This window comes from Diadema setosum, chromosome 13 (assembly GCF_964275005.1).
Source record: "Diadema setosum chromosome 13, eeDiaSeto1, whole genome shotgun sequence".
Lineage (NCBI taxonomy): Eukaryota > Metazoa > Echinodermata > Echinoidea > Diadematoida > Diadematidae > Diadema > Diadema setosum.
The window spans coordinates 2,493,329-2,518,680 of NC_092697.1; the positions used below are offsets into that span (position 1 = coordinate 2,493,329).

A 25,352-nucleotide genomic window follows, 5' to 3' on the forward strand; every position below is an offset into this window, starting at 1 on the left:
GACATTCAGTTCCATTTTATAAAGACAATAGAACTATTCTTCGTTTTTTTTTTTTTTATTATAAGCTATTAGCCTCGGATTCAGACATTGTATTATCGGGTGCACTTTACGAGGCCGACACCCACGAGTCATACAGCCCACGAATCATTCATTCCATGAGTCATACAGCCCACGAGTTATACAGCTCACGAGTTCAGCCCATGAATTCGACAATACGCTAACAACACAACGAACAAGGCCGCGAGACCGACGCATTAAGACTTGTGTTGTATCTGTCGAACTCATGGGCTGTTTTTACCTAGTGTGGAACTCATGGGCTTTATTTGCCTAGTGTCGAACTCATGGGCTGAAAGACTCGTGAGCTGTATGACACATGGACCTGTTTGTAACGTCGAACTCGAGGGCTGTATTACTCGTGGGTGTCGGTCTCGTGGGATGACCTCATATTATCTGGTGTCAGTCAATTGACACACTACTTCTCGTGCACATGGCTGTGTTTCATCAAAAGAGTCTGCATATTCGTCATAGGACATTGATATTGATGGAGAATCTATTCACAGCTACAGTAATAGCGTAGGCTGTAGTAACGGAATTCATTGCCGGACTAATAGCAGGGATCCTTCTTTATTCACATTATGCAATATTTATCTGACCAGTATCTCTTCCTAGTATGTGATCTGTAGATATCGTTTTTTTCTTTAATTTAGGAAATGTAGCACTTACACCAGGATGGACACGACCCTAGGAGAATTGTCCAAAAACAATACTAGTAATCTCCTTAAAATAATTAACATGTCATTGCAATTGTAGATATTCATGCACCAGTGATCGAGGGTTGTCCGCTTGGTGTGGAAAACACTTCTCCAACGGCCACATGGCGAGAACCAACCGCCTCGGATAACTCCGGATTTGTCACCTTGACATCAACCCACCAGTCAGGTGATACGTTCCCGATCGGACGGTCCGTGGTGACTTACACGGCCATCGACCCGGCTGGCAACGTAGCCAACTGCAGCTTTCCAGTTATTATCGGTAGGAATAACTAGTCTGGATAAAGTGAAGTCATGCTGTACACAAAAAAGCGAAAATCTCATGATAATAAATTACAAATCACAGACGGTAAATTATACTACTGCTAGCAAGGTATGCGAACAAAGCAATGAGGAATAATCTATCGTTCCATTTTTTTATTCAAGGGTATGTGTAGGTGCCGAATTGAGGTGTGTTTTATTATTGAAAACTTGAAATTGGATACGATGAAGTCATTTTCTCTTGGCAGGCGTAGAGTACTTTGGTTGGGGGATTTCAACCTGAATATTACAATCGAAAGAGATATATACTGCAAAACAAAACAAAAAAATCGGTGTTAGATTTAGCACCACAGATAATAGATAACACAAACCAGTGTCAATAGAGGACCACACAGACTGGTGTATAAAGTATGGTGTGATGATGTTGAAAAAATTTACCTGTCTCTTTGTGGTATTAATACACTGTAGCTTGTGATATTTTTGACACTGCGCCGGTATTAATTCAACAATAACACTATAGGTGTTGATTTGACATTACGTGTTTGGCATTTACACTGGTGCTATTTCTAATGGTATAACACCCACCCACCCGGTGTGAATAGAAGACCCCACTGGTGTTACTGTGGTGTAGTTCTCGATTTTTTCCCAAAATGAGGTCTTTAACGGGGAGTTCTTGTTCATCCCGTTGAAATTCAAAATGCACAAGAAAAACAGGAAATAACTACCTATCAAAAAGAAAAAAGAGTTCATATTTTGAAGTGACACCAGGAGATGTTAATCTTACACCATAAATGAACACCGGAAATTTAAAACCCGCTCGATGTTTCATATTTAACACCCTACTTTTTGCAGTCTGGCAGTGTACCCATGCCAATTTAAATGTTTACGGTATGGTGAGATATAACAGTGTTTAAAACCCGCTCGATGTTTCATATTTAACACCCTACTTTTTGCAGTCTGGCAGTGTACCCATGCCAATTTAAATGTTTACGGTATGGTGAGATATAACAGTGAAATAATCTCTCCATTTGATGAAAGGGTGAAAACAGTTAGCGATCTTTTAAGAAAAAAATATTGACGGAGAAAACATTTTCTGTGATTGTGAGAAAACATAATTTCGTCAAAGAAACAGAGCACGCGCGCACCGACACACACAAACACACACACACACACACACACACAACAACAACAACAACAACAACAACAACAACAACCAAAACCAACACCACCACTGCCCTCAAGCACACACTCACACGCATGATGCACAGATATGGTTATTTCAGATATCTTGTGTTAGAAATGACTTGGGGAATCGCGTCAATACTTGTATTATATGCCATCACAGGATATTGTGAGATCAACGCCAATCCGTGTCTTTCGGGAGGAAACTGCTCATCCATGTTGTCTGGGGACAGACCTTACATCTGCCTATGCCAGCCAGGATATTATGGAGATCGCTGCGAGATAGGTAAGGTTTACTTGACACTATTTTAAAGGTAGGGAATCCCATTTGCATGCCTTAAATGAGGAGTTGTATAAACACAGTGGTATGTTGAAGAGAGTATCATTTTAGAAACTCCCATAAAGTATTGAAAGTGGAAGGTAACATTTAGTACATTTTTTTGACCGTTAGATTTTGAATTGAATTTTTTTTTTCGGGGCTCACCGTAAATTCCAGTACATTACTAGGCTACCTTTGCAGACCCATGCACTTCATGTGTGTCCATCATGTATATTTTGTGAAGAAAGTTCATCAAAACTTACAAACATTTCTATATACATTCTTGCCACACACTCTATATGTTATTACATCAGCTCTTATACTTTTAGATTTGTGTTTATAGATAAAAAAAAATACAGAAGACTGCAACAAAAAGGCTTAAGTGTGGCTGACACACAGAACTACTGAGTAGTTGAGTTTTGTGCATTATTCAAATTGTAGATAACTGTTGACTTCCAAATTTCTCAGCAGTGGCCTAAACAAGTCCCCTGAGGTTCATATTTAATGTTTTGCTGCATTTTGGGAGGTCTGTAAAAGGTATCCCCTACCTTTAGGAGAACGAAAAACAAACAACTGTGCAGTACATACGCACACATATCCAACCCATCGCTCGACAGATTATCACCTTGTGAACCCCAAAACTGTTTTAGCTCAGAAACCAGTCAGACATTATCGTCCCGACGTTTGGAACAACCACCCTGGTCAACTAAAGCAGTGCACTTCACTTTTTTTTTTAATTCTTTAAGGCTCATCTAAGAATGTATCTCTATGTTATCGAAATATGTTTCCAGCTAATATATTTGTCGTTTATATATGTACTTATTTTCTTTTTTTCAACTCTTGGTCAGCCCTGAATCATAACAAAATGTTATCCGATTTCCTCCATTCTCTCCCGTTCTTTTCTTTGACAAGGATTTTACAGGGGCATTTATTTGCACATTGCATCTTTCGGTCAAGCGCATAATTTTACACCTAAAATATGCGCATTAGCATTTACTATCTTGCATTGTCCTTTACACACACCTACACTTCTATTAACTAGTAGTCAATGGTGCTGCGTGTGTCTTTTTTTCTACTTCTTTAAAACGCACAGCCATGTTTTTTTTTTTCTTCGGAAAACGTGTTTGGTATACAACGTTAAGTTTAAATGTTTTATCTGTAGGTTTATCGATTGCAACTGATTGACAAATTGCCCTAAATCGACGTAAATAAGCACTGAACTGATCAGTGTTTTAGAAGTAGCCATGATAAAAAAAAAAATAAATAATAGGCGTACGTACTCGAGCAGGATTCGAACCTACGACCTCCTGATCTCCTGACAGGCGTCATCTCCAGTAGACCACTGAGCTTTCGCCCGACAGCATGTGTTGGTTCTAATCCTTATAGCATGCAGCGGGAACTGCGTAATTATTCAAATTCATGAAATTCTTCCGTCGAGGTGTTTTTATTGCAACTGATTGACAAATTGCCATACATCGACGTAAATAAGCACTGAATTGATAAATGTTTTGCAAGTAGCCATGATAAAGATCATAGGTCTACGTACTCGAGCAGGATTCGAACCTACGACCTTCTGATCTCCGGATAGGCGTCATCTCCACTCGACCACCGAGTAGGTTTATTGTGGAGGTTTGTGGAGGTGTCGTGGCTGAGTGGATAAGAGCGCTCGTCTGTGAACGACATGAGCGTGGTATGTTTCGTGGGTTCGAGCCCATGCCAAGCCCGACACGTTTGCCCTTCAGCAAGGCACTTTATCCACATTGCTGCTCTCCACCCAGGAGTATAAATGGGTACCCGGTAGGATGAGAAAGCTTATGTTGGTTGATCAGCATGTGCGCGCCTGTAAAATGGCTGCGACTGGCTGGAATGCTCCCCAGGGAGTGGAGAATGAGCACTGTTAGTGCTGGTTGGATATAATGCATCCAGTGACCGGGGTAATAATAGTCTGTAAAGCGCATTGAAACCCTGAAGTGTGTGTGAAATGCGCTATATAAAAAACCAGCTATTATTATTGATGTTGTATTATATTCGTATATAAGATAGGGCCTCATCCACGTCAAGCTCCGCGTATGATGACGGTCCCTTGACTTGTATTGATTTCTCCTTTCACATCTAAATACAGTATGCCTTAACATTTTGCTTTGATTCATATGCTATTAGATGTTGTTATGAAATTCCCAATTCTTTTGTTGATTTGTTCGTTATACTCGCTTTTTTTTGCATACTGTGCATCACTTTGTTTTCATTTGTTATTGCATTTGGAGAAAGAAAATGCAGAAATAAAGCAAAACATTTACAATCTTTATAGTTTACATGGTGTAGTTATTTGTTGTGAACACTAACCACTCAACTTTGGAAACGGAGTGAGTGCGGTTTTGGAAGTGCAACCCAGTGCTAGAGCGACGCAGCGCATGCAGAGAAGTGGAGCCCATAGGCGTTTGGCAGCGCAGTGCAGTGCCGCGCGCAGTGGTAGCGCAGAGCGAGTGCTGCACAGTGCTAGTGCAGCGCAGACGCTCGTTGCTTGCAGCTGGCTGGCTCAGCCTCATCGCGGATTATTTCGTTATTGTAAGTAATGCATCAAGATATTTGAATAGTATGACAAAAAAAAAAAAGAAAAGAAAAGAGAAATATACCGAGGTCTGACGTAGAACCACATCTTCTTTATTTTCATGGTGGAATTATTTGAAGTCACCTGAGAAGATCTGGCCAATCCTAAAACAAAATAGGGGCCTACTAATATCAATCTAAAAACCAAAGTTGATAATTATTATCCTAATATTGTATCCATGTTTTGTTGAAACTTAACGTGATTCCAAGTTCCTTTGAATATTATGTACTCATATAAGCGTTATGTATATCGCTTTGTATTAGCATGACGATTTGTACATGTATTTACTTGTTGTACCTATTGTGCTAATGCACACATCCCAGATTGGTGCAATCCTAATCCTTGTTTGAACAACGGAACGTGTACGAGGAATAGACAAACTAACTACGACTGTGTTTGCACCGACGAATGGGACGGCAAGAATTGCTCATTTCGTAAGGACAATTCTATCTTGCTCTTATGCATTTTTTTTCTCTCAGTAGAACATTATCCTCGCTCAAATACAATAGTATTCATTCACGATGCAAATTTTCTGATGCGTTGCTTAAATTTAGGCATTTACAATTAAAAAAAAAAATCATTGTGCAAACGAAGAGGAACGTTAACGCATGATAATTTGAAATTATTCTCTTGTGATATTCATTTTGCGTCCATCTTTACACGAAAGTCGTCTCAATATCAATCTTTACAATTTCTACCAAAATATCGCATAAAGGTAAACTCATTTGTTATAAGAAGTGAATAAAGGAAATGGAAACCTGTTGCAAGAATGAGGTTCCGTAATCTTTTTTCTTTCTTTTTCCTGTAGATGCAAATGAACACGATTTCTGGTTGCTGCTTTTTAAACTTAATTTTCTAGAGCCCCACAAAGTCAAGTATACAGATAGATAGGTTTGTCGTAAAATAAAAAAAAAAAACGGTGAAATTAAGACGAGGGGAAAATAGACCCCAACTTAAGAATTAAATGCCATAAACTCCCTTCATAACTACCTCGTCCAGTATAAACTCTGGTCATCTGTATGAGAAAGTATTGACGTGACTTTTTATGATTGAATGAAAATAATGTTCATAACGAAATCTTTGACCACCCGTGCATTTTATGTGTTTGACATCTTACAGCATACGACCCATGCAGATATCCAAACAACTGTCCAAAGATCAGCACGTGCGTTTCAATCTCGCATGACCAATACTTCTGCGAGTGTCCGTCTGGGACTACACTGCAAGACGACGCATGCTCAAACATCAACGAATGCGTGGACGCTGCGCTGATTTCTTGTCATCGAAATGCCTTATGTCGAGACACCTTCGGATCTTATTTCTGCGTGTGTGACAACGGTTACTCTGGTAACGGTACCCACTGTGAAGGTAAGGGGATGTTGTGTTACTATACTTACACTGAATCCAGCACCCATTAAATGATCTTATTTTTCTTTACTTTTCTGGAGTTAAGTTGCACCAGAGCCTCTTCACTCGCCTCCCATCCTTCCCTAGTGCCAAAATGTTTTCATGGTTCCGATTCAATCATTATTTTTATTACTATATAGCGCCCCGTATGATTTAATCCTATTCACACGCTCACACACATACGCACACACAAGGGTGCATTAAAAATACGATTAGAAGAGAAACAAAGTTACTTACCATGGTAGTGCAATGTCAAAACTAAACATTCTATCGGAAATACAGGATTACGAACTTTCGCATTTTTTTAATAGTCATCGGTACATTAATGATGACATGCTGGACTATAAAAAGTATACAGCCGCGTAATCTGCACGTCATCAATATTGCCGAATAATGCATGCATTTGACTTATGTAGCAATTGCAAGTAAAGAAGAAAACATGATATTATTTAGGTCAATAAATTTGACTCTTGACTTGATCAAATTAATTCCAAAAGGATGGCCACACTCACAAATGAGTATGATGGCCTTTGCTCGATTTCATATCAGAGTTTTTGTTTGTGTGTTTGTTTGTCTTCTTTATTAAGCGCTGCCAAGCCCGTGCTCATCGCGCCCCTGTCTTAATGGAGGAACGTGTCTTGAATCCACTGGCTTAACATACATTTGTCAATGCCAGACTCCTTACGAAGGCATAGACTGCAGTGACGTTGACCTACGTAAGTATGCTGATTATTAATATCGAAACAAAACGAACCATACTTGATAGAATTAATGAGGTAAAATAAGATATACGAAAAGCAGAGACGATCGAACGATTCGAATTAGGCTAAAAGATCGTGTGACAATTATTTCAAACGTTGATACGAGAGAATACATTTTTTGAAAAAAAAAATACCCGACAACAATAAACTCAAAAGATGTAACTGTTTGACCGCCAAGAGAAGAAGAAGAATATCGAAGGGTTTGTTTGCAAAAACTGATAAGTCCATTTTTGAAGATTTTGAAGTGCGATCTCTGTCATAAAGTTGAAAACAATACCTTTTAAATGATATATTGGTCACTATACATATAATATTCTCTGTATTTTTCTTGACCTTTAATCGCAAATATCTCCATTTGACAAATATGGATTTATCGGTTTTTGCAAACAAACTCTTCATATATATATATATATATATATATATATATGTTTTTAATAACTATAATGTATATATATATATATATATATATAGGCATATATTATATGTATACATAAAACGAAGACCTATGTTTTATCAAAAAATGCTATTTGACTCTAGTTCTTAATCACCAGGAATCTCTCGAGAGGACTTCCATGTAACTTAACCAAACTCGATTTCTACTGGGATCTACGCGTTAACAATTTTGTTTCAATTCTTTCTTTTTCAAAGAAAGTCTGATTGAATATCTCTGCGTTTCATTTTAGATATATTCTAGTCTTAATGAATTGACGTTCATCCTCTATATCAATTATATTTCACTGCACATCCAAGCAACGTGTCATGTATCATATCATCTTTTGAATACATTTTTGATGTAGAAATATGGAAATAAGTTGTAATTGAAATTGAAATGTAAACAAGTATATCACTTCTGCTTTAATACGTGCTGCTTTCATTACTTCATAATCAGATTTATATATCATTAATTGGACATGACAAAGATGGTTTCTTTATAATTATGCGATTTGTCTTAAACTCAAAGCCCCTGTACAGGTCCGTTTGAGTCCCTTGAGCCAGGAAGTCAGTCAGTTCGAGAGAGTCGAATTGAAGTGTGGCTTTAACCATGTATTAAGCTTTGACTGGCAGAAAGATAACGTCACAATCGAGATGACGACAAACCGACAATCCTATGTCATCCCCGCCATGACGCCACAAGAAATTGGATATTACCGATGCGTTGGGCAAGGAAGAGAGGGACCAAGCGTGGCTACCGCTCAAGCAGCCGTCACAATTGCGAGTGAGAAAAGACAATGATTATTACGATAAGTTAATGCAATTAAGTCGTAGCGCAGTACGCTTAAAGTGCCTTTACGCCTGTGAATACTGATGAAAAAAAAAAGCTCCTTGCCCTTATGTTTAATCTCATTATCTACTCTGTTGGTAGAAGTAGTTTTTTTTTTTGTCCCCCATTTCGCAAAAATGTAATTCCTAAAAGGTTATTCGGTCTTAGGACTATGACGTCATGTCGAATGTTTTTCACTTTTATTTCCCAACTTGTATTATCCAAGAAGTAATTCGACTCCATATGCCTATTGACATAAGCAAATAGATTGATATCGTTTAGAATGACAAAACCTGCATAGAAATCAGCTCTTAGATAACAGATTTATGAATTTGAAGTTCCATACGATTTTTTTAAACGAAGTATTGAAATTAATCTTTAACATATTTCTTATCATATGACATGAAATTAGATAGATAAGAATGTTTGTTCAAATTGATGAAATTTTTGCGTCGATTAGTTTTTATTGCAACTGATTGACAAATTGCCCTACATCGACGTAAATAAGCATTGGTTCATAAGTGTTTTTGTAGTAGCTATGACAAAAGAAATCATGGCCATACATAATCGAGCAGGATTCGAACCTACAACCACCTGCATCATCGAACAGACCGTTGAGCTTCCGCCCGGCAGCCAAAAGCCAATGCTGGTTCTAATCTTCATAGCATGCAGCGGGTACTGCGTAATTATTCAGCTTGATGAAAATTTTCCGTCGAGTTTTTTTTTTTTCTTCATTACACCAGATTGACAAATTCATCAACATGAATAAGCAACTGAATCGATCAGTGTAATAATTATTCAGAGTTGAGTTGTTCAATCATGTATTTATAAATCCATGGTTTCTTTTGTCATGGCTACTACCACTAAAACACTGATCAATATCAATTTAATGTTAAGATTGATTTGATTTTTTCGAAAGTATTAAAAAAAAGACATCAACAGACAATAGCACATCAAGTTTCATAGTTTTTTTTTCTAATCTTTATTACACTGTAAAAACATCTGTGTTAGACTTAACGCCATGGGTGTTAAATCTAACACCGATCAAACTTCAATATAGGACCACACCCACAGGTCATGAAAATGCACTGTGATGGTGTTGAAAAGAGTCCACCTGACACTTCGTGGTGTCAATTTGACACTGTACCTGGTATTATTTTGACACTGTACTGGCGTTAATTAAAAAATGACACCACATGGTGTTGATTTGATATTTGTTGGTGTTAATATCAATGGTTTAACACCCGTCCAGCTTCAATAAGAGACCACACCAGCTGGTGTTACTGTGGTGTAAATTTATTTTCTCATTTTTTCAAAAATCTAGTATTTTAATGTAAAATTCTTGATCGTCTTGTTTAAATTAAAAATCAACAAGAAGTGCAGTTACTAAGAAACTCTTCAAAAAACAGTTTTATATTTGGAAATGACACCCGGAGGTGTTAATTTAACACCATAAATGAGCACCGAAAATGTAACACCAGCTCGGTGTTCACTATCTAACACCGGACTTTTTGCAGTGTACGGTGTTGAGCACAAAGCAGTATGAGACTACACCGTACTACCTGTAAACGTGTCCTCTTCGGGATTTTTCCCTTCGCCTCCTTGTTCTTCTCCCTACCCCTCCTCATCGTCTCTTCGTCTTCTAATTCTTGTGATGTATGACACCCATTTGTTATCTCTGCAATGCTTATTGTGGAATAGGGCACGCAATGTATTGTCATCAATTCGGTATCCATGTGTACAAACATATCCGAGTAATTATCAAATTGTTGAAGATCAAAAATCAATCTGCGTTAAGTATGCTCCTTTTGGGAAAAGTAAAACGGAACATGGACAGAAGTGACGTCACAGTCACATTGATAGTAACAATGAGAGGAGCACTCACTGTCCTTTGTTTCCAGCTGTCGATGCAGTGATTATAATCGTAGACCTGTGTCGTACTTTCGCTGTTAACTACTATTCGTTATGAGTGGAATATTCTACTTTGAATCTTGTTATTGTTACCGGTTTTTGTAAAACGTGTTCGTAAGGGGAAGAAATGATAAATGAGGATATGTCTTCAAATGCATTCTACTATGTTTTGCCAAAGAAGAGATACATTTCTCTCTTTTCCCCCAAGACCTATCCAACGTGGCCGTCAACAATCTAGTGTTCAACCAACAAGTAGGGCGCCCTCAAGACCTCTCCGACCAATCTTCCGACACCTACATGAATCACAGCCAGTTCATTAGCGACTTTGTAAGTGACAATAACTGTCTTTACTACAATGAAAAAGTGAAATTTGTACTTGAATATGACATTAATACTTAGATATGAAGAAAAAAAAGTGAAAGAGAGACTTACCGTGAACTACTGCGTGTACCTCATGGTTTCTCACAATGATGACGCTCTCGCAGACTTTTATGCTATGTCAACAGTAAGATAAAACATGCGATGATAGAATATCATACTCTCTTAGGAAAATACCCGCGTAACCTATGGTTGCCACCATCGATTACACAAAACATTACATTCTTTTGCGTTGTTCAGGTGATAAACGGCCTCGTGAACAGTGACGATTTCGACAACACTTCGCCCTCCGTGGTCGTCTCTAGTCTGCGACCAGGCAGTGTCGTAGCCGACTTGGTGATTTACGCCAGCAGCGATGACGGCATGTCAGCCACAGAGCTCCAGCGGCAAGTCAGCAGTGCTCTTATGGAAATCGCCCAGTCCTCCGACGGTCTCTTCGATGCATCACGAGTGACGGTTACAAGTACGGGTGAGTATAGATAGTCATCTTCTAGTATTTTACTTATTGTCCATTGCCCATTTCGCTAATTGTATTCTTGGTAATTCCTGTAAGTTAAACTCTTGGGTTCGAGCCATGGTTAGCAGCGATGAATTAGTCACTTTTGTCCACCTGAAACCTAAAGGCTTACCAAGAGATTCCATAGATAGTTCGAGAAGTTATGATTGCACAATATGGGGATTATGAAGTCTTAGCACTGAAAAGGTTTCTATGTTTCTGTAATACGTTGGAAAAAGTTATAAATTTTATTTATTAATACACATATGTGTCATAATTATTGTCACTGTAATATTAGAATAGTTTATTTCTTGTTTTTCCTATGATGTAGCTCAAATATCTAGAATTGCATTTTGATTGAACACATGTGTTTTGAAATGCAGTGATTTGTTACCCTTTAACCTGGACTTCGGAATACGGAGATGCGTCCTTCCCACAAGGAGAGCTTGGCTTTATGACGTCATCCAACGAAACGTGCCCATTCTACACAACCAATGGTATGAATTATTATCTTAATACTGACAAGTCAAACTGTCACTGACAGACGAGGACAAAATCATTCAAGCTGCCACGAAGCCTCTAATCGATTCGATTTTTTGGCGTGAGTGACAAACATAAACAATGATGCCTCATGACAGTAACATTAAGCAATCTATCTCTATTTTTCCTAGATTATCTGTTGTGTTTATATATTCTCTTGTTATACTTTAATCAGTCAGTCGGATCATTTAGCCAGTTTCTCATTTCTAACACTTTGGCCTGTAACTTGCGGTCATCATATTTTGCCAAAACCTTACCGCCCATGATTGGCTTTCTTTGTGAACCACTGGCGTAGATAACTCTGTTGCTTGTTGTATATGCACGGGAAATTAATGAAATATTGTTTTCAGTGAAAAACGACGAGTACTAGGAATCTGTAAGTTATCTGGAATAAATTTAAACTTTGATTGCATTTCATTACCAAAATTACTCGAATGGATCCGTTATTTCAGCCGACCAGCCAATAGCTACAGCTGTCTGCACCGGAGACAAAATTTCTCAGGCGACATGGAAGCCGTCCGACAACTGTGGAGACGTCAGGAATGTTACAGAAGTTCTGACGGAAATCCAACAGGTAGTATCTGACTATTAAACTAGGCCACCTATACCTTCCCCTGTGAATTGATGACACATTGTGTTCACACTGTTACAATGCTCGAATTTAACAGTGTGAAGAGATTTCACACTGTATTCACATTCACACTGTGCTTCTCACACTGTGTTCACACTGTGTTTCTCACACTATGAAACACCGCGTTCTTTCCAGCAGGGAAAGAAGAAACGCACAGCCTGAAAGGTTAATAACCGTGGGTTTTGCAAACCACTACCATTCATTTTTTTTTTTATACATGAAATATTCATCGTGAGTTTTTTTCGCACCTTCTAACAGCTTTGCATTGAAGTGTAGTTCTGTTGCTGACCACTCCTCATACTGTCTTTGTATGTTCTTGTGAAATAGAAGAAAACATTCAATGAGTATACTATATAATTCTAAAGCTATTTGCACAAAAGTGTCAGTGCATCGAGGTCATATTGTCTGCACATTGACTGAACACCTTTTATGTGTAAGGAAGCCCTGCGCTTATGTCGCATAATCTCTATATCGGGAGATACTGATTTTTAAAGGCATATACGCGGTGCATATATAATGTCCCCGTGATGACTATTGAAGTCTTCATTTAACGTACAGTTAGGCCTCCATTTCCCAATACAGCAGATGTCATATCGATTAATCGTCAACAACTTGAAAACACAAAAAAACATTTTTTAATTTTTTCTAATAAATATGATTCCCTCCTTAATCATTATACGATATGAAAGGTGCCGACGTGTGCTATTAACCAATTCCATACTGAATTCTGAAATGCCTATAGATTTAATACGCAGGCCACCAGGTTTCCGTACGGAAAGGATTAAGATATGACATCGTTACGATTAGGGATCATTGTCATCATTCTTAGTAGGTGCCTATTATCGCCACCATCGTTATATTGTTGCCATTTTCTTAAGAGTTTTATTGTGACATGAATACTAAAAAAAATAATTTCATGGGTTAAATTCGCCTAAGCTTCAAATTTCCATTCTGTGACTTAAAGGAAGATTTATTCATTTAACTCCAGGACGGTGTCACTGAAGACACAGCCGATGAAGTGAGCAGTCACGTGGCCATTGTAACAGCTGATTCGAGCACAATCACAGCCAAGGATGTGGCGGTGGTCGCAAATATCACCGCCGTCATCGCTAACTTGAATACTGGAGAACCTCAGGTATGGAATTACAATAAATACCAACAATGAATGTTTATGAGTGCAATGGACAGAATATTTCATGAGGTGAAAGATGAAAATGATCCATTCAACGAGGTGAGCCGAGTTGAATGGATTAATAATTTAATCTTTCACCGAATGAAATATTCTGTCCATTGTACGAATGAAAAACATGTATTATTTGTTTTATATAACACCTACAATATAATTATCCTTGTCATTTGATGTTTTATGAATTTAGAAACAAAAGAGAATGTGCTGGATCTTAATGAGATCGAGAGAGTGCTCACTGAGCTGAGCGCTTTGCGCTGTCTCGCATGAACACTGCAAACGCAAGCGTCTTACATGCGTAAGTGTACCGGGCTCTCGGCGTTCTTTCAATGGAGCAAATGGTATGGATCCAAGATTGCACGGTAAATGGAGCAAAAATTGCACGAATGATGACGTAACAGTAAAGTGGGATGAATGATCAATAGCAAACAACCAATCAAATGACAAGATTGTATCTATAGGTGTTATATCACACGAAATCAAAGCATAACGTGAAATGTTGTGTATAAGACAGAACGAGCACTATCTTTTTTGTATTGACGTATTTTATATTGAAGTATTGACGACTGAGAAAGTCTAGAGAGGCGGGCTGGCAAAATAGGTACATTCTTTTAGATTTTCACTTCATTTCAGCAATTGCTGAGCTGACGTATGAATGAATTCTCGATAGTTAATGTGATTGCAACATTGGCCAATGCGGGTACAATATGCTCAAAACAAAATATAATTCTCCCCGACAAATATGTCCTGACAAAGCTAGATTCAAAATTAATCTAATGAAATATCTGATTTATGTGTTACGAGAATATTGCATCACCTGTGCTAAATTTCTCGAACGTCTCGATGTACGCTATAAACTTAAATGGCACACGCAGTAATAACTAATATATCCAAAATCTCCACCGATGATGATGATCCTAAACTCTTATGAAAACTTTTCAAATTCATGACGTTCTAAGGTGAAACTTTCTAAAATAAAGTAAATATGTATCCAAATTCATGATTCTACCATGCCACATTATTTTTTTTTCATAAATGTGCACAGTACTTAGTTCTTGTAATAATGTTAAAGGTGCAGGAAACTGCCCCTCCTCCCCCCCCCCCCCCCCCCCCCCGCCCCGCCCAGCAGAGCAATCCGGGGTGGTCCATGTGGCTGCCGTGTAGATGCCGTGTTGATCCGTGGCTGCCGTGTTGATCCGTGTAGATGCCGTGTTTGTCCGTGTAGACGCCGCGCTCTTCCGGCCTAATGCCCCAGTCACATATAAACACGGATGCTCAAGGATCTACACGGTGATCCGAGGAAATCCGGGGACTTCCGGGGAGATCCGGGATTTAGGTATGACTGTACACACGGAAGGCCGGAAGAGCGCGGCGTCTACACGGACAAACACGGCAGCTACACGGATCAACACGGCATCTACACGGCAGCCACACGGACCACCCCGGATTGCTCTGCCAACACGGCAATCCCCGGATGACGCCGGATGTTTTTGACCTCCAAAAGTTGCCGTGTTGGCCTCCCGGCGTCAACACGGATCTCTCCCCGGATCAGATCCGGGGTGGTCCGGGATGATCCGGGATGTCTATGTGACTGGGGCATTATCCGTGTAGCTGCCGTGTTGATACCGTGTGTACAGTCATACCAGAATCCCGGATCTCCCCGGATCTCCCAGGACGTTCCCGGATTTCCCCGGATCACCGTGTAGATCCTTGAGCATCCGTGTTTATATGTGACTGGGGCATAATATGGCGTCACCACGTCACAAGTTTACGTGGGTAATCAGCGAAATGCTCAAAAAGTCATTTTTCTCTCTCTTTCCAATCAAAATGACACCAAGGTGACCAGGGAAGTGGTAAGAATTGTCAGCAACATCGCCGCCGTGGAAAGCTCTCAGCTAGAGAGCGCAGAAGAAGACAACCACGCCATCTCCGACATCGTCACCGCCTTCGAACAGCAGCTGAGGAACACGGAAGTTGAAGACGGAGAAGCCCTCAACGTTGCAGAGGAGAATGTCGTAGTTCAGGTATTTTAACAAAATAATACACACACCTCTAGATCCACACACGCAGAGATACACAAATGTTTCATTTCATAATGATAATATGATAATCATAATAATGATAAAAAATTCATTTCATTTTACTTATTTCCTCTTGTCCATGCATCATGAAGTAAAAATGACATAAACGTACTTCAAAACATAGTACATGTACATGAATAACAGAAAATATAAATCGTTAGGTACGAAAAGGGACCGTACCAAATATGTAATCTGTTTATTGTCGTGTGTTTCATACTGATTATGGAGACTACAGCTCATCATAATACTGCTCAAGTGGTTTAACCGTTTAACATTACAAAAATAATATTTATGTCACTGAGTATTGAAGCAATGTTTCCGGGACAAGTAAGCTAAACCTATGTTGATTAGCGAAAGCAGAGAGATTGGTAAAACACTTCTTGAAAATTTGAGGAAAGTCAGACAGTCAGTTCATAAGTTATGAATTATTCGCCGTTTTTTTTTTTCTTTTTAGCCATTGAGTCAAAGTCATCAAAACATAAATGGAGTGAGTAGTTTGTACATATTACGTCATCTACCTTGTAGTAGATGTTGGCTGTACATCTATCATATTGTTTTTGTTGAATTATTGTTTACCTGCTTGTGTACATAATGTATGTGTGTCTCCAGGTCGCTTCTGTTCGAGCCGAAACTTTGCAAGAGGGCGCTGTTTTGACAGTGACAGGAGACAGTGCTGCAGATTACAGCCAGTCTCGGATCACCTTGAACACTACAGCTGGCGGTGGAGATGACTTTGAAGAGATCGAAGACTTGATTGCGCAGGTGACGTCACTAGACGTAGGCAAATTATAGTGGTGATAAGGAGAACAAGGCACATCAGTTTTTCACTAAAGAGATTAAAACACAATAAGGTACCAAAGTTGATAATGACTGTATGAATATGTGCAGTATAATTCTCTGCAGTTATGCGGAAGGACGCAAGGTACGTTGTACGGAGAGTAGTTTGATTGTCCTTTTTTGTTGTTGTTGCTTGGTATAGGGGTAGGGGGCAACGTATTACAAAATGTACCTCCTTTCTTTTTATTCATAGTACAATTTCTATTAGTGAAGACAATCTTGTGTTATATTTATCCCACAGAAAATTCTGAAAATTTCTCAATGAACATCTGCCCCTACTGCCCTCCCCCTGCTGCAAAAGATTCTGGTCTAGATGTATGATGTCAGACGTTTTAATATTATTCCCTCATGTTCACTCAGCTTTATTCCTCAGTCTACATGTCTGCTGCACATGTATTGCTTTATTCGCCAAGATGTCATACAGCAAAGGATTGAGATCTTCATTGAGCTACGCTATGTTATACCCAAGTGGGTGCATATTCATCTTTTTTGTGTTCTTTTTGTCGATAGGGAAATTCGTGGATGATAGCTAAGATGGTGCAGCAAGTAGCACGGAAGACCATTCATACGTTCAAAAGTAAGGAACATGCTATTATAACTCCCTTGATAAATTATGCACTTTTATTGTTCTGTTTATAGGTGGCCCTCCCTCCGGCAATTTCGAGTATTGCAGCCTCTTCTTCATCTAATACCAGTCAAGGCAATTCTAGCGGAGAAAACATCAAGATAATCATGAATGTGTTCTCTACCCCCCGGCTGTTCATTTCCAATTCGATAGTCGCCTTCAGCGAGCAAAACGCCACGGTGAATCGTACTGCGAATACGCCCGTGATTTCATTGAGTGTCGGCGATGTCAAGTTAGAGAACATTGCCCAGCCCATAAATTTAACATTCACCGCTCTGGAGGTAAGAAAGCACATTAATTCTTCGGTAATTTGAACACTACTTGACCAAGTTCTGGGATAGACTATTTAAGATGTACAGAATAATATACAAGCATTACGTTTTGATGGACCATTGTTTTTGTTTTTCTCGGAACGTAAACCATTGTAAATAGGCCTACATCTTTGTTATGCTAAATTTGTTTGAAACTCTGTATACATTAATTCAGAATATGAAGCGCTTGTTCTTTAATTTATATTGCAATCAAAGAATGTACACCCAATATCATCGTTAATTTCCCGATTTCACACTCTGTGGGGAAAAAAGAAACAAATTAAGGTGAATTGAAATTTATTGAATATAATTAAAGTGCCGTGAAATTATTTCTATTTGATTCTGACTGAAGCCGGACTACGAGAACCAAACCTGCGTGTTTTGGAACTTCACCATCAGTGACTGGTCATCCAGAGGCTGTGAGTATGTACAACAGACAACAGATTTTGACACTGTGACCCAGGGCCCATCTGCAGAACCCTCGATTGATCGCGGAAATTTGAGCAAACCGGAGTTCCACACCTGTTCCTGCAACCATCTCACAAATTTCGCAGTTTTGATGGTTAGTTAAAAGGATGAGACGTAATCTCGCTGGCCCGTAACTACCAAGGGAGGGGGGCAACCGGAAGTGGCACCAGAAAAAAAAAACAAAAACATATATATATATATATATATATATATATATATATAAAACGTGAAGTGGGCTCAGCTTCGGATGTGATGGGTGCCGCATTTTAAGTATAGTTGTGACGGAGGAAGAAGGGCTGGTGGCAGACGTTGCAGTAGTTCACTTTGCCTTTTATTGCTTCCAAGCTTTCGACCCTGCTACAGGTCTATTTCAAGGGTTTGTTTCACTGTGTGTACCTGCTGTATGTGTTGTCTGTGGAGTGAAAAAGACCTGTAAGAGGGTCGAAAGTTTTGGAGCAATCAAAGGGAAAGTGAACTAATCAAAGGGAAAGTGAACTACTGCAACCTCTGGCAGCAGCCCTTCTTCCTCCGTCATATTATATATATATATATATATATATATATATATGCACCCGCAACATGCGCAATGTGTAAAATAACGGAACTGACCATAAACTTGAACTAAAAAGGTCCACTTTTTCTGATTCCGAATCTTCCTATAAGAATCCTAGTTACGGGCCTGATCAAGCATAGAAATAAGCTTCACTTTTTTTTTTCCAGCACATTCACACACCTACACGCACACACACACACACACACAAGCAGAGATACATATACACAGCTTAAAGTTCGGAATGATGCCTCATATCTGGAATGGAACATCTCAAAAGCCATATGTGAAGCAAGCCGAGTGCTTTGATACCGTCTATGAGAAGGTTGAGACAATAAAAGAGACAGGGATTTATATTTTATCTAGCCTTATTGATATTTTGGGATATATCGATATAACTATGAGTGCTTAGATTGTTCTGGTATCACCAGATGAGGATATTTAATCATCTGAATTTCACTGTTTGGTTCTTAAAATCCTAGGACACTCGAGAGTCGTCTGGGCACTCAGCACTTCGCGCACTGAGTTACATTGGCAGCGTAGTGTCCATCGTATGTCTGGTCGCAGCCCTGGCTACGTATCTCTGCAACAAGTAAGAATCAACTACGAGCAATGAACAAATAAGGCATTTTCTTCCAAGCGTACCACTAATATCACTCAATAACCCTTTTTTAATATCGGGCTGAAGTCAAATTTAGGAGAGCGATTTTATTTCGATTGTGATCAGGTTTAGACAAGAGGTTGTAAAGGCGTAAACCTCAGAAGACTTATGAATTTTTGTTTTTGCAGCCATTTTCACATTATTTTGCAGAGTATATGGCAACCCAAAATGTCACATAAACTCGATTTTTCCCCGGTAATGAACCAAGTTTATCTAGTGTTATTGCTTGATAAATGTAGTTTTTCAACTCACTAGTTTATTGATCGTTAGTTTTAAGCAAACAAAAAAAAAACAAAAAACAAAAACAAAGTTCATACGTCAATAAACCAAGCTTATCGATTCATTGGACATTTGGCTTGCCATACCATAATCCAAAAATCCCGCAGGTGATTAACTCGAAAAACTTATCGACAAACAAAGTTTATGGATAAACTTACTTTTCGCTCGAGATACAGCGTTTCTCTCTCTCTCAAAAAAAAAAAAAAAAAAAATCGAAAATGTGTTTCTGCGGCAAATTAAGTTTTTCGGCAATAAATTTTAGTTTATTGGTCAACAAATGGAGTTTTCGAATTATGGGATATTTTGGCTGGTCATAAGTGTCTTCATATTTAGTGTCTACATGTAACCCTTTTCCGTAGAACCTGCATGCTTTCCCTTTTCTTCTATTTATGGTTAGATAGCTACATTCCACTGCAGTTTCATAAGCTAAAACCTTTATTTTTGAAACGCTTTTGTTTCTTTCATTCCTAGGAAGCTTAGAGAAAGGCAGTCCCATCGTGTGTTCATGTGCCTGTGTGGCACCTTGATTGGCCTTTACGTCACTTACCTCATTATGAGCTCGCTAGACTTGGAACAGAGCAGGGCAAATCCTGTCGCTTGTGGCGTCCTAGCCGGACTGGTCCAATTCTTCCTGTTGTCATCCATTGCTTGGATGGGCGTTGAGGGTTACAACACGTACCTTATCCTTGTCCAAGTCTTCAACACCTACGTGCCGAATTTCCTGCAGAAGGCGGCTCTTGCAGCATGGGGTAGGGCTACAGCAGAATTATAATTATGATACAAATTAGAATTTTGCTTGATATGTAGGCAATATCATAATGGTTAGCACATCAAAGTTTCCTTGACGTTATTTTTACTTCAGTGTAGGCCGTAAGTTAAGTACACGATTTCATCAAAATTCTATTCAGAATTGACTGTTAGTTTGTCGGTTGGACATGTTGGAGAAGTTTGTCGGTTGGAGAAAAACCTTAAAGAATGTTGGCAGAAAAAAAAAGCAACGAATGTGTTCCTCGTGATTTCACGCTGTCATGGTTTTCATTTCCTTATTGCATTCGCATTTCTCTTATAATTTTCCTGTCCATCACATTTACACAGGGATCCCAGCTTTGGGAGTTATTATAAATGGGGCCATTGCAAGAGACAAATATACCAGGCATACAGTGTAAGTATACAAATGATGTTAAGATTTTCTTGTTTTGCTTTATTGTGTCATGATCATTGGTCCGAGTATTCCTTATATTAAAGTAATAAAAACGCTTTATGACTCCGTAATCAACATTCCATGACATCGATACAGAAGGCACGTATGATGGAAAACGAGAACAAGAAATCATCAATACATCACAAAAATAACAAAAAAATCGTCACTGATACTATGTGGCCTTCAAGGACGCAGGTATGACCTTATACATTTTTCTTTAAATTGGACCCATTTCATCGATGTATTTTTGCAGTTGTAGGTAAATATTATAAATGACACAAGCGGACTGCTATCCTATTCCAGTGAAAGTTGGAGGTAAGGAATGTGAGAGAGACAATATAGAAATCCTCCTGCCAGTGAAAAGAAGAGACAAAATACTCCCAACCTTGTCATATTTCATTGGACTTAAATGCTTTTCTTTGATACCTCGCTTATAGCAGATACAATCTCCATCTGAAAGGTGTCTTAGTTAAAGGTCCTGTTTACCTTTGGGAACAGTGATTTTTTAAAGAAAAAATTCAGATATGACATTGAATGCATATGTGTATGTCTGTTCTACCGCGAAACATCCTATCGCATAAGATTTTCACGATAAAGCCTAAAATAATTGGAGATATCTGTATTTCTTTTCAATGAACTGTAACTGTAGACGGTTTAGTCTGTAAACATTTTTACTATAACTATTGTTCACATTTTGTATATTTAAAAAAAAATACTTAACATCGATTCTACCGATTCAAATTTTTACAGTGGTTGTTTCTATCCCTAACCCACATTTTAGAACTATTTAAAAGCACCAATGCTGTTTTTTTTTTTCATCTGCAAATGGTAAATTATGTCTTTAAGTGCAAACTATATATAGGCATATCTATATATTTGCTTCGTTTGCGTCAAGTATAGCTGTTGCGCAAGCATTTGCGAACACACAGGCTAAATTTTGCTGATAATTTAGAAAAATCGTCTCGGAAATATTTCTCTATTTGTGGCTTGAAAACATACCGTTGTGGAATATGCCTCTACTTGTCGTACAGTTGCTTTCCAGACCTGTGGTCGCAAGTCGGCGGACTTCTCATCCCAGTGGCGGTCATCTTACTAATCAACGTCATCATCTTCATCCTGGTCATCCGCCAGTTGGCGCTCTCCGCTAAGGTGGGCGGAAAGGTCAAGAAAGACAAGCAGGCTGAGCGTCGCGAAACCATCGAACGCGTTCAGAACGCAATCACCATTTTGGTTCTGCTCGGTCTCACCTGGGTAACTGGATACCTTCTTCTGATCGACGGTATCAGTGACGTCGTCCAAACCCTGTTCATCGTGTTCAACTCTTTCCAGGGCCTGTTCATCTTCCTACTCTACTGCGTGCGCAAGCCGGTAGTGCGCAAACAGTGGGGATTGGATTGCGGCATTGGCAGGGAAGCTTCCGTAGACGGAAGTAGTTCCGGATCACGCAAAGTCAGCACGGTCTCTGCCTTGAGCTCTTCTCTTACAACTGGCCTTTTCAAAACTCACAAAAATGATCGCAAATATAGAGACAGTACTCTCTCTGAGTCTAGTCATATTGACGGGATGACACAGTCAATTAGCGGAAGTGAGTTACAATGGTATAACAATCCCATTTTTACGCACGACAAAGGAAACGACAAAGAATCAGATAACGTTTTTGTTTAGTAGGTCGGTTCTCCTGGAAGACAGAAAATAATGAATGAATGAATGATTTTCATTACCAAATTTAAGTTCAAGTTTACAAGTTTACAATCACAGATAATTTATACAATCATTGAGAAGACAATAATAATAATAATAATACTACAATTAACAGGAATACAAGACATGAAGGTATAGAATCAAACTTATCAACAATATGAATATGAAAGTACAAACATATTTACAAATTTGGTAAAAGGGTCCAACAAATAGCAACGCTAGTGGACGTTGGCCCTTGAATATAGAAGAAGAATATATAAATTCAACAAGAAAATTATTTACATTATAAACAAGTGTACTTACATTACTTATACTAGAATTGAAGTTTTTTGCTTTGTGGATTACAAAATAAACAAATTTATTCCAATTATGTGTATTCTTCCTATAAATTCTTCTTGAAGACTTTACAAAAATTTTTACGAGAGGATGTATAACGTTAATCAGTTGAAAGATTGTTCCATATTTTAACACCTGAATATGCTATTGATCGCTTCCCTAATTCTGTTCTGACAGTTTTTAGTTTAAAATTGCACATTTCTTTGTTTCTTGTTTCGTATGTATGGTCAATATGAGAAAAATAATACGATGCTTTATGAGGTAAGTTATCAATGAATAGATCATAGACAAATATTCCAATTAATTATCTATATTCCATAAATACATCCAGTAATTTTAGTTCATACAATAAAGGTGCTGAGTGATGCCTGAAACTCTGGAATTTTATCACTCTCGACATTCTCTTTCGTAAAATTAGAGTAGGATTTAAGAAAGTTTTGTTTGTTCCGCCCCAAACCTCCAATCCGTAGATTATGTGGGGTAGAATAAAAGCATTGTATAACACTAACAGCATTTGTTTAGAGACGAAGTGTCGTATTCTGTACAAAAGTCCTTTTTTTTTTTGCTTAAAACAGAGCATATATTATTGATGTGTTTCTTCCAATTTAAGTTTTCATCAATGTAGATTCCGAGAAAAGATATTGAATCAACTGACTCTAAAACGGATTCGTTAATTGACAATTGACCAAATATTTCAATTTTTCTACGCTGCTTTTGAAAACCATATACTTAGATTTATTAATATCAACTGTTAGCTTGTTTGAGTTACACCATGCAATCACATCTTTTATATTCTTACTAACATCTGCTGAGTTTATATTGTGCTCATTTGTATTGAAAGTATGGAAAAGATTAGAATCATCGGCAAATAATCTTAAATTAAAATATGAAGTTGAATTGGGCAAATCATTAATATAGATGAGAAAAAGTGTTGGACCCAAAACAGATCCTTGAGGAACACCACACGAGATCAATTTATTTGAAGTCATTATAACATACAAATTGTTGCCTGTCTTCCTAAACCATTGTAAAGCTAAACCTCGGATTCCGTAATGTTCAAGCTTTTTAAGAAGAATTGTATGATTTATCGTATCAAAAGCTTTTGCAAAATCAATAAAAACTCCGATCGTTGACCGCCCTTCATCAGTACTATTTGTAATTTGATTAATTAGATTTATAAGTGAAAGTTTTGTACTGTATCCATGCCTGAATCCATATTGATGTTTATATAAAATTTCATATTTTTCCAAAAAATCTACAACATTTATTAACTTTTCAAATAATTTACTTATTATCGGTAAAATCGAAATTGGGCTATGATTACCTGGATTACGTTTATCTCCTTTCTTAAAAATTTGCACTACCCTAGCTATTTTGAGCTTATTCGGAAAAATACCTCTCGAAAATGATAAATTTAGAATAAATGCTAAAGGTTCAATGATGAATTCCTTTGCAACCACTAACATTCTAACAGGTAAGTCATCATACCCGCTTGCTTTAGACTGATTAAGAGTACAAATCATTTCGTTTACATCTGAACCTACAACTGGCAAGAAAAAGAATGTTTCTTGTTGATACGGACCGAGATAATTTGCAAAGTTGTCATTATTAATCTGAATTTTACTTGCTAAATTTTCACCTACGTTTAAAAAAAAAAAACATTGCTTTTTAGCTGTTCTAATTGCTGAAGTCAATGTGTTTCTATATTTTTTAAAGTTGTCAACATGTGCTGCATCAAACCCAGACGTGATAGTTTTGAATATGAATCATGTTTTTTTTTTGTATGGATTTTTAAATAGATTTTGTTATCCATGGATTTGACCTTTTCTTTGAATTAAAAGATATCTGTTGAACTGGTTCATGTTTATTGCAGACCTCCAGGAATATAGTATAAAATAATTCATAAGCTTCATCAGGATCAGTACATTCATAAATTGCTTTCCATTGCACAGTTGATAAATCGTCACAAAAAAAAAAAAATCCTTTGAATAATTCCGGAAATTTCGTAGACGTCTCATTACCTTTTTAGTGGGTTTAAACCCAAAATTGTCAAATAAAGCATAAACTGGAAGGTGGTCTGTTATACCAGCCTCAATACATCCTGACTGAATACAACACGACGAAATATTCGTATATATATGGTCAATTAGCGTTGAGGTTGTTTTAGTAATTCTTGTTGCTGTTTTTATCAACTGGTCTAAGCCGTATGACTCTGTAAGACGTATTAACTCACTACTCTTGTCTTCATTATTCGTAAGATCGACATTAATGAAGACATTGAAGACAACACGTGAGTGTATTCCGTGTTTTTGCCTTGAAATTAGTTCCCCGCATCGTTGTACCCCATATTTGTATTCATTCGGAGGTAGTTCTTTCTACATGTACTTTCAAGAATTGTTTGGAATTGTGTGTGTTTGTGTGTGTGTGTGGGGGGGGGGGGATGGGGATTATTATCATATTGAATGACATGTGCAGATAAAACATAATGTGACGACATATGACATTAAGTCAAAGGTCCAAAATCCAGAGGGAACCTCGAACTTTCCAAAAAAATGAAATGTCTATTTGAAATCGTCTAAGTTAAAGAAACA

General features: G+C 38.0%; 1 protein-coding gene across 1 annotated transcript in view; it reads left to right on the top strand.

The window, feature by feature from the left end:
* The window catches only part of LOC140237065 (uncharacterized), a 65,021-nt gene extending 39,966 nt beyond the window's left edge, over positions 1–25,055 (top strand). Inside the window, exons 22-40 of the mRNA XM_072317004.1 lie at positions 811–1,032; positions 2,377–2,499; positions 5,464–5,574; positions 6,260–6,508; positions 7,135–7,263; positions 8,270–8,524; positions 10,689–10,807; positions 11,099–11,327; positions 12,347–12,471; positions 13,514–13,660; positions 15,550–15,735; positions 16,402–16,554; positions 17,269–17,535; positions 17,918–18,127; positions 19,066–19,175; positions 19,995–20,272; positions 20,619–20,685; positions 21,756–22,173; positions 25,020–25,055. Of these exons, the coding sequence (XP_072173105.1) occupies positions 811–1,032; positions 2,377–2,499; positions 5,464–5,574; positions 6,260–6,508; positions 7,135–7,263; positions 8,270–8,524; positions 10,689–10,807; positions 11,099–11,327; positions 12,347–12,471; positions 13,514–13,660; positions 15,550–15,735; positions 16,402–16,554; positions 17,269–17,535; positions 17,918–18,127; positions 19,066–19,175; positions 19,995–20,272; positions 20,619–20,685; positions 21,756–22,173; positions 25,020–25,055 (3,434 nt within the window). The remainder of the gene's footprint in view (positions 1–810; positions 1,033–2,376; positions 2,500–5,463; positions 5,575–6,259; positions 6,509–7,134; positions 7,264–8,269; positions 8,525–10,688; positions 10,808–11,098; positions 11,328–12,346; positions 12,472–13,513; positions 13,661–15,549; positions 15,736–16,401; positions 16,555–17,268; positions 17,536–17,917; positions 18,128–19,065; positions 19,176–19,994; positions 20,273–20,618; positions 20,686–21,755; positions 22,174–25,019) is intronic.
* The last annotated feature ends 297 nt before the right edge of the window (positions 25,056–25,352 follow it).